This window comes from Cryptomeria japonica, chromosome 6, assembly GCF_030272615.1.
Source record: "Cryptomeria japonica chromosome 6, Sugi_1.0, whole genome shotgun sequence".
NCBI classification, from domain to species: domain Eukaryota; kingdom Viridiplantae; phylum Streptophyta; class Pinopsida; order Cupressales; family Cupressaceae; genus Cryptomeria; species Cryptomeria japonica.
In genome coordinates this window covers 521,368,504-521,379,347 of record NC_081410.1, presented here as the reverse complement: position 1 = coordinate 521,379,347, position 10,844 = coordinate 521,368,504, and the positions used below count along the sequence as shown (strand labels likewise).

The window sequence follows — 10,844 nt, the reverse complement described above, 5'->3', positions numbered from 1 at the left end:
ACTTCAGTGACTGTTTAGTGGAACATTATTGTATATTGATTCAGATGTTATGCGATGTTATTTCATGCTGAATCTGAATTTGCGGTGTATGATTTTATGTAGTATCTTAGTGCTTATGATTAATGTTATTTTATGGATCATTATCATGGACTGACACTCTTATCTTATATTGCAATGCGTTATTTATATGTTGCGTGTTTGCAGGTGTATTGGGATGCGAGGAGATGATTTTCCTTCACTTCGGTGAGATAGGGAACATCATGATTCTCCTTCATCGGTGTGCGTGTCATGTCTGTATATATATTTGTCTATATGCACATATGGTTTCTTTGGTGCAAGTGATTGCAGGTACTAGTACTGGGTAGGTACGGGGTATCGACTCCACCTGGTTTCATAGGTTTGAGCATGCCTTTTATGTCCAATGGGAGTGGAGGAGATAGTTGTTGTACCATAACTTGACCCGTAGTTACACTCGTGTGAGTGTTGTCAGTCAGTTGTCTTTCCCATCTGGCTGTTATGCGAGTCATGGTGCTTTGGTTTGGTCATTTGAGAGTTGTCATTTGATCATCCTTTGTTTTGCATATATCCATTTATTTAAATCGTTATTTAATTAAATGGTTGATGCTATCTTATGTTGGCGTAATTAGTTAATTATTATGCTTTGTGATTATTGATTTATTTAATTAATGATTTGCTAGATTAAATGGTTAAATGACTTATTTCATTGTGTAAAGTTGCATTAATATATTTTGTGGAAGGAATTAAATAATTGCCTAGCCATTTAAATGATAAATGCTGATGTTGAAAGAAAGTATTTTCAAAAATAGGAAATAAAATAAAAAGCTTTTCCTTTTTACCTTTCCATTTTGACTTTTGCATTTTATTGTTGGAAAATAATTGTTTTTGGACAAAGGTAAATCTGATTGTTTTTACTTTAAAAATATTTAAATCTGATTGGATGGAATAACTTTCAACCTAGAAAGTTTAGGTTAAAAATTATTTTTCCATATATGCTTGGAAATTTATGGGAAGGGAAGAGGCAAAATTTTGGAGAGAAAATTGGTAAATCATTCTGGAAGGAGGAGTTGGAATTGGAATTGGTTTGCAGGGATTGGGATTCTTCCTTCATTTTGGTTGCTAGTTTGCTTCAAGGTTGGATAATCTCTTCTTGTTTTAATTTAACTTTGAATCCTTCAGTTGCTTCCTGTGTGTTGAAAATATGCAAAATTCCTTGTAGATTCTTGTGGAATGATAGGAATGGAAGAAAGAATGCCTGTGATTGTTGATTTTGTGAATCTCAAATCATATGTTCGCTTATAGGAAAGAAATGGTTCATTTCACTATTCGCTGCGTGTTTTGTTCTTAAAAATCAACTTCTTGATTTATCTCTTCAATTTGGAAAAGAATGAACTAGATTTAGCTTGCTGTGTGCTTTCTAGTATCTTGTTGCCCAAGATTTGGGGTTCTTGTGGGGTTTTATTTCACCATTTGCCTTATTGGTAAATATCCATTTGAAGCTTGGATTTGGCACTGTGTATGTTTGTGCCCATGAAATGATCCGGAAATGAATTGTGTTCATGATAAAATGGATTTTTAATGCTTTGGAAGCATGTTTTTATTTGTTTCGTACACTTTACCTTACCCCGTGGCGGGCTAGTCCCACCACGTGGGTCGGTAGTGTCTGCTGCCTGCAGGTAGCAGTACTACTGGTCAGTAGGACTATTACTGTCCGGTAGCAGAGCACTACTGGTCGATAAGACTGCTACCAGTTGGTACCAGTGCTACCGGTTGGTAGCAGTGCTACCGATCGGTAGGCCTGCTACTGGTCAGCAGCAGTACTACCGATAGGTAGTGCCTGTGGCCTTGGCAACGATATTGCTATGGGTTGATCTCGACCCCCGCGTAGCCTTGTACCCTAAGAGGTACAAATTCCTAGGAGAAATAAAGTTAATTTTAATAAAATGGAATATATTTTAAAGTGGTTTTAGTGTAATGAAGATGGTGATTTTTCATGTGAATTTTATTATGTGGTTTAATAAATTTATTAATGGAAATCAAGGCATAAATTAGAGATTTAAATTGGTAAATTTGGATATACTCTGGAAATGAATCAAATGCCTGTTAGGAATTCATGTTATAACTGGTTATATGTTTAATGTGGATTTCCTCCTTGATGGAATATTGATTTGGAAATTGAATAGATGTGAATGGTAAAAGAGTGTTCTATTTAATTTTCAATCAATGATGTTGCAAGTGCTTATGATGCTGATTTTCTCAAAGATTGTTTGTGTGCGGACTTAGTGAATTAGCTGTCCTTGCAAGTGTATATTGTGTTATTTCTGGTTTGTGGTTCAGTCATCCTGTGGTGGCGTATTTGGTACCTTGACCAAGTGATATATGCTGGCTTTGTTGTCTTAACCATGTAGTGTCTTTGCCTTATGGTTAGCCAAGAGTCAATATGTCCTTGTTTGACCACTTGTTTCTGAAAGTGGTGTTATGGTTGTCTTCTTCGCCATAGGGTCCTTGGGGAGTGACCATGTTTGTTTAGTGTCCTTTGAGGGAGTGGCTTTCGCTTGGGGGTTGCACCCAAAGTGGTAGGCATTACGATCCAGTGAAAGTCAGATAATAAGTGATAATCTAATTAATTGATTAGGTGGGTAGTTCATAACATTAATGAAGATATTGTACCTTGCGCATAGGTGAGTGCTTGTATTGAGGCTCATAATGTATTGAGAAGGACTGGAATTGGCAAACCAACCACCTTGTCTTCACGAAAGGTTGGAAGGGTCCGCATGAGACTTAGTTGGAGCCGAAGGTTTGAGAGAGGTTACCAGGACAGAGAGCCGGGACCTATAAGGGCCTACCAAGGTAACCATCAAGCTATGCGACGACACTCTCTCTTTAGGTTCACTTGTGTTTTGTGATGTTGAGTCACTTGTGTATTTGTGATGTCGAGTCACTTGTGTTTTGTGATGTTGAGTCACTTGGATTATTGTGGAGTCTCTTTGTGCTGTCATGGAGTCGTATTGTTTTGTCGATCATGTCATGCTTTTGCTTTCTTGAGGGTCCTCAGCTATCTCCTAGCATGGTGGGGTGATTCCATTTTGGGGAATTACATGGTTGGGTGGTAGTGCCACTTCCCATCAGATGTTCTTGTTCGTACTCTTATGCGAGGATTGGCTTCACAGGTGTTTTCTATGGATCGTGGCTCATGCTTATCTCATGTTTTGGAGATTATTGTTATTTGGAGATCTATGTGGTCATTGTATCATGATCTTTTGTAACCTTATAATTGGTTAAGTTGTATCTTTATATGTATATTGAGAAGCCATGTATTGGAAGAGCAATGTAATCCTAAGATTGGGATGTTATTTATCAGTTTCCTTTATGTTATGTGTACATGCTTAATGAAGAGAAATTATATTGTATCTTTTCAATCTTTCTATGGTGTATCTGTTATTGCTTATGACTTCTTGTGATCATTAAGTTAATGATGGTTATTGGATTAACCTTAATTGTGGAATTTATCTTTTGGTTTAATTCTTCGTTGGTAACCCTTAAGGAGTTCTGGTGTAAGTCTTCCGCTTGTGTTATCGTGCATGTTGAGTAATGCACTTATGATGTTTATACTTTTAAATTTATTTTTTGTTTCACCCTTGTTGTGGGTTTTCCTTCAGGGTTCTTGGCAGGGCATTACAAGATCAACTTTATGGTCATGATAATTTTGGATACACATGCAAGTGAAGTTTTTGATCTAGCATAATGTTCCTTTTAGTGTTCCAATTCTTGGTTGATTAATTATCCCTACAATTCAATTGGTGGCGACTTTCCTATCTAGTAGTAGGGGCCTCCCACTTACCACATATATTAATTTATGGGAGGCAATACTTCTGAGGGCCTCTACACCTACGTCTTAATTAACCAATTCATTAATGTGTGAATCAATTAACCTGTTGGAATAAGCTACAATAAGCTAGAATAGGGGGGTTAATTAATCAGCCTACTAGAATAAGCATCTACCCCATTTGTTTGTAAGAGTGTTCATTCTAAAATCAAATGATAATCAAATTGTTGAATTAATGCTCTAATGAATGTCTTTAAATACCAAGACATAATGAATAATTACACAAATGTGTATGGAGTCAAATAACTCTTAATAGTTATGAGAAATTGGTCCATTGAATTCTAAAATTTCAAATTTTGAGTCAAATTCACAGTGTGTAGGATTACTCCCACACATCACAGTAACGACTTAGGATAGGGAATATTGAATCTCGTGATCAAAAGTGAATAAAAAGAAATCTGCACCAATAATGAGAATGTACAAAACTAAATACATATTGAACAAGATAATGATAACTTTGTAAGAAAAAGAAGTTAAACTTAACACAAAAGTATGCCACATATAATGACATAATTACATTGAAACATTATCTTTTACTAAACCTAAAACCAAATAAAAATTAACATGAATATGCTTTTTCACCATTACAAGCATACAAGAAAGTTAACACAAGAATATGCCACATATCATGACATAATTATATTGAAAAATTATCTTCAAATAAACCTAAAACCAAATAATAATTAACTTAAACATACTATTTCACCATTACAAGCATACAAGATTCTGTTCCTACTCAATCTAGAATCTTGGAGAACCCAATAGAAAATAGTGGAAGGTTGTGTGGGCTCTCTTGAATCTTGGAAAGCCCAAAAGATAAAGTGAAAGGTTGTGAGCTCTCTTTCCTTCAAGGTACCAAACTCTCCCATGATGCCCTAAATTTCATTTTCTATACCCTAAATTTCATTTTCTATTGTACACGTATCATTAAATCTTATCGTAACCTTGTGAAGATCTATTGGCGTCACATAAATGATCACATTTTTAAAATTCTGATCTGGTGTAGGTGGGTCGTCTCAAATTCATGGCAAGAGCTCAACAACACAAAAATATATGAAAGATGGTATGAAAAACTAATCTTTTGCTCATCGATATCGTGTAATAAGATCTTTCCTTATCTTGTAGAAAGTTGCGTGTTTGCAAGATTTTGATCAAACGTACGTAATTGCCTTGTTTGGTCTCTGTCACCAAGAAAAAGCGTCTAACTCTTTATTAAAATGCTTTCTTCGTCATTACTTCTTCTCCCAACAACTCTAATTCATGGTGGGAGAAATCTTTTGCAGGAAGTTATATGATTTGGGGTATTTGTTATACATTTATTGCTCCCAAATACTTTGGCTTGTACGCCACTAGAACTTCAAAATTCTGCTTACAAATACCATTTCAGCCTGCAAACTTTCTCGTCAATTCAATTTCAAGTCTTGTAGCAATAGTGGTACCTAGTAATCATGGCGAGAATGGTTTTTTTCATGTTTGTGGTGGCTTTTTTGGGCTTGACTCTGAGCGCAAATGCCAATGTTTGGGACAAGGATAGTCCTGGTTTTAATGACGATGATCTCAAGTCGGAAGAAAGCCTTCGACGTCTTTATGAAAAATGGGCAGTCTTTCATGGCAAGACCAGAGATATCATTGATAACAAGAGCTCCAAGAAGTTCAATGTGTTCAAGGAGAATGTCGAGTATATTGATAAGGTGAATAAGAAGAATCTGTCTTATCAATTGAGGCTGAATAAGTTTGCAGACCTGAGTAATGATGAATTCAAAGTGATGCATTTGGCAAGCAAGGTGAAGAGGCACAGCAAGATCAGGGAGCCAACTTCCTTCATGTACCACACTGCAACTCACCTCCCACGCTCTGTTGATTGGAGAGTGAAGGGGGCTGTTACTCCTGTAAAAGACCAAGGGCAATGCGGTAAGATATCAATTTTCGAGCGAAAATGCTTTTTAATGGAAACAAGTCGGATTACATAGATGTTAGATGTTATCATATCTGTTTTGGTATAATGAATTAGAACAATTTGAGTAAGCATACATCTAAATCTGAACGTCGTCTAAGCAGTTAGGTCAGTAGGATCCCATCTATCAAAGTCATTAAGGTGCGGTGGGATCCCATCGTCAAAGTCATCTAGGTGCAGTGGGTCCCGTCACCCAGGTGTTATAACCTGGCATGAACATGCCTCCAAGGATTTTGAACCTTGGTGGGTGACTTTTTATCACATATCATCGCCCTCAACACACCTCTAGGAGTTTTGAACAGATGACTTTTTTTCATTACATATCATACTCACCACGTCAACAAGGACTTTGAATCTTAGTGGGTGGTTTGTTTATCAAATATCATCATCCTTGTCAATTATGCTCAATCAATTGAACTACAATCCCTTTGATGGAAAAACGTTTTGATCAAAGCTCATATGAAAAAAATTGTGCAGGAGAGTTTAGGGTTGACTTCAAAAATCAGATTTAACTATTATAATAGATTATTAGATTCAAGGTTTGGTTGTAATTATGTTGGTTTTTGCCTGTTTGTAGTCTACTTTCTTTTGAAAGTTTGTTATCTTTGTTTTGACCTGTGTCTTATTTTCTTTTGGAAGGTTGTCATCTTTGTTTTGATTTGGGTCTTACTTTTGAAAATGTGTTGTCTTCACTCTGAATTGTGTCTTACTTTTTCTAGATAAGTTATTTTCTTCGCTTTGATCTGCGTCTCACTTTCTTTTGGAAGGTTCTTGTCTTTGCTTTAAGCTGTCTTTTTATATGGTAGATTTCTGATCTTCAAAACCAATTATTAGAACAGATTTACCATTACATTATTCATCATTGAAATAGACTTGCATGATGAAAGATGTGATTAAAAAATGACAGTTTCTTCCAAGAACTTTTTGAATTTTTTTAACCATTATCAATGGTGATATCTTGTGACCTGAGCAACCAAATGTTTTCTACTTTTTGATTGCAGGGAGTTGTTGGGCATTTTCTACGGTGGCTGCAGTGGAAGGCATAAACCAAATCAGAACAGGAAAATTGATTTCTTTGTCAGAGCAACAATTGGTAGACTGTGACAGCCAGAACAAAGGCTGCAATGGAGGGCTAATGCAAGACGCTTTTAAATTCATAACACAGAATGGGGGTCTTGGTAAGGAAGAGATATATCCATACGACGCCGAACAAGGGCATTGTAAGGTAAATAATTCTATTCAAAAGATTGAGGATTATTATTTATGGTAAGAACTTGATCAATAGGAAGAGAGAGAATAGTCGACTAACATGGCTAAGACAACTATCCATAGTAGTCACTCTATGATACTTTGTGAGGAATGCAGGTAGCAAATTGCTCCCTCTGTTAGCCAAGATCTTTTACACTCCTTATTTACCCCTTAGGTAAAATTGTTAGCCAAAACCTTTTAGACTCTTTATTTACCCCTTAGGTAAAATTGTTTATTGATTTTAAGGTTATTTGAGCTTTACATAATGGAGAGGCGCCACTCCCATCCCTTTTATGATTAAGACTAGGGGCCATCTTATGTTTTATCTACTCAAAAGTAGTCTAGGTAGTAAATTGCTCTCCCTATTATGGTACAAAGATCTTTTGAATCTTTAATTTCTACTGCTCCTATCTCAACCTAGAGTGAGCTGTCTAACTTATGAGAAGATTGGGAAGAGTTTAAATTGTTGATGTATTGGTCTCCACCATAAAATGTCGACATGTTGACTACAACATGTTGGTGGTTTATATTGAGCAAGAAGATTGAAAGAACACCCTTCCCTAGATATCTTCACAAACCTTTGCCTAACATTTAAGTATGCTTGTTATTTTTTGAAATTTAAAAAAGGTAGGTAGAATGTCCTATCAAATGCTCACCATATTTTTTAGCAGGGTTAGAAGTGATCACCAATTCTCCTACATTGTACACACAACACTTTATTTTTTATGTATATTATTATTGTGTTTTGATGTTGTAGGTGAGCTCTCCTGCTGTAACTATTGATGGCTATGAAGATGTGCCTAGTAACGACGAGGGAGCTTTGAAGAAAGCAGTGGCTAACCAACCCGTGTCTGTGGCCATTGAAGCAAGTGGTTCAGATTTTCAGTTTTACTCCAAGGTAAATTGATACTCTTTGCTATAGAATATAGTAACCCTCCTACAATAGATAATTTTTCTAATTCATATATTATGTTATACAGGGAGTGTTTGATGGAGAATGTGGCACAGAATTGGACCATGGAGTGGCGGTCGTAGGATATGGGAAAGATTATTGGATTGTTAGGAACTCATGGGGGCCTAATTGGGGTGAAGATGGATACATTCGAATGAAGCGAGGTGGCGATGTTCCTAAAGAAGGGTTATGTGGCATTGCCATAGAAGCTTCCTATCCAACCAAGGGTACTCCTGGCCATGTTGATACTACATGGGAACAGTTCCAAAAATCCCAAGGAGTGCTTGAGACTGATTGTCACTAGTTAAATAAAATTCTCAACCTCCTATCTAATCATTTCTGAAATTTATGTATCTTAGAAATATGTTTTCTCTTTAACTGTTAATAATGCTTTGGGATAATACATTATGAATGAAGATTTAGTTTGTTGTATTTAATGTGTTCATTACTTACATGAGAACCTATGTTTTCAAGTAAACAATATTAAGTGTCCACAATACCTATCAATAGCCAATGTATTAATCATGGCAAACCTATGTGATTGTTTGAACTCTTTTAGCATGGGAGAGGACTTGTGCTTGTTATTCATTCATTTTATATATATTAAAAGTGTCTTCTTTATAAATGAGCCTATGTTATATGATTAAATTGTTTCTTTTTTTTCTTCACCTAATTATATCTATAGTAATGTGTAAATCATGGGGAAAAATTTACACCTCAAACCTTGCACCAATATTTAATAAATAAACAACTCAATTAAAAAAAATTGCAATTACTCAAAAAAATTTAATTAAAAATATTATTATATAGTAAAAAATATGTCAAATCTTTTAAGTTTAGACTTAAACCCAACATGTTACTTATCAAGTTCTTTAATGTGTCAATCTATTTGTGAAAGGTTGAAGAAAGAAAGGAAAAATATGACTTATTTCTTAATTAATTATCCCCTTCAACTTATAAAATCATACAATTTCATGCAAAAGGTTTATATTCTTTCATGATATATAAAGGCTTATCCAATTTAAACAACATTTGAATTAAACTTACATGACAAAATCAATGAGGTCTTCAAAAGAAATTTGAGGCATAAATTTTTTAGGATGAGTTAATTGTTAAATGAAGGAAATTATGAAATCAACTAACTAGATCCGACAAGTGATTATAATATTAATTTTCATATGTTAAGAATATGGTGGTTCTATTTGATGAATACATTAACATACTATTAAAAAATAACAATTTCTTACTTTAAATCAATGACCTAACTTCAAATAAATCTCTTCTTAAATGATGAAAGGAAAATATCAATATTTTTAATATTTCAATAAATATATCAGAGCTAGAAAAATAAAACAATTTTTTTTTATTAGAATACCTGTCTTACTTATAGAAGATGCCATATAAAACATTCTCTACCATATTTTAAAGGTTGTTTTAAAATTTTCTTCTATTTTATTTAAGTTTTATTGTAATTAGAAAATATATCTATCAAGAAGATTCATAAATTCAATTGATTGTTATAAAATATGTGTATTGTAAGACACATGTGAATTATATTTAACATTTTAAAAAAATTAAAAAAATTATAAATTATAAAAATCAGAGCAAATGAAAATACAACATACTTTTGTCTTTTTCACTAAATTTTTTTTACTACCTTACCTTAATTTATGAAAAAAATTAAATTATCGGATGTGCACATGGAGATGGTGTTCAAAAAAGTGGCCAAATGGTCAATTTTTTTTTTCCATAATGTGCTTGTGTTATATTTAAAATCCAATAATACAATCATGTTATGGCTTCGCAAATACAAAGCCATAATGCAAGTGTGTTTTAAAATACCCAAAATTTTCTCACGTTTTGTGAGCCACAAAATGTGAGCATGTTTTGGGACTCATAAATTTTTATTGCATTTTGTATGTTCTAAAATGATAGAAAGGAAGAAGGAGAGAGAGATAAAGAGGGAAAGGGAGAGGGGGATGACATAAATAGAGAGGAAGGATAGAGAGATAAAGAGATAGAAATAGACAAAGATAAAGAGAAAGAGGGAGGGAGAGAGGGAGGGAGGGAGAGAGAGATAAAGATAGGGATGAAGATAAATATAAAGGATAGAGAAAGATGTGTGTGTGTGTGTGTGCGTGTGAGAGAGAGAGAGAGAGAGAGAGAGAGAGAGAGAGAGAGAGAGAGAGAGAGAGAGAGAGAGAGAGAGAGAGAGAGAGAGAGAGAGAGTACAAAGGGTAGGAGGAAGAGAAATAGAGAGAGAGGAAATGGGAGGTAGGTAGAGAGAGTTAGGAATGGATGGAAGGAGAGACATGAAGAGTTAGGTGGAGAGAGATAGAGATAGATAAAGAGGTGAGAATAAGAGAAGAGTGGGAAGGATGTAGGGTGGGAGACGTAGGTAGAGACAAAGGGGGTGTGTGTGTATGTGTGTGAGAGAGGTGAGAAAAATAGTAGAGAGGATAGAGAGAGAGGGAGGGAGATAAAGGACGAGAAAACAAATAGAGAGGAGTGAGAGAGAGAGAGACCAAAGACACATTCTCTTTACTCTTTAAGCTTTGAAAAACCTAGGTGGGTCTTGTTATCCTTGATTTTAGCTCACTCAAATCATGGGATAACCCCTATAAAACTTGTCTATTTTGTAGCCCACATCCTCTAAGCATGCATATCAAAGCAATTTCTGATTTCCCTCATACATAGTCAGATCCCTCAGAAAATCACCTTGATTGGATCTTTAATTTATCTTTCTGTAAATAGTGTCAATTCTGTTTTTTGGAGTTAGTCGTTTT

At 34.9% G+C, this 10,844-nt stretch overlaps 1 protein-coding gene across 1 annotated transcript; it reads left to right on the top strand.

Annotated features, from left to right (window-relative positions):
* Window positions 1-5,270: 5,270 nt before the first annotated feature.
* LOC131067956 (ervatamin-C) lies at window positions 5,271-8,490 on the top strand. The gene is made up of 4 exons (XM_058003122.2): window positions 5,271-5,815; window positions 6,860-7,083; window positions 7,864-8,004; window positions 8,087-8,490. Exons 1-4 carry the CDS (start codon window positions 5,353-5,355, stop codon window positions 8,360-8,362), a joined length of 1,104 nt encoding a protein of 367 aa, XP_057859105.1. The 5' UTR covers window positions 5,271-5,352; the 3' UTR covers window positions 8,363-8,490.
* Window positions 8,491-10,844: the final 2,354 nt, after the last annotated feature.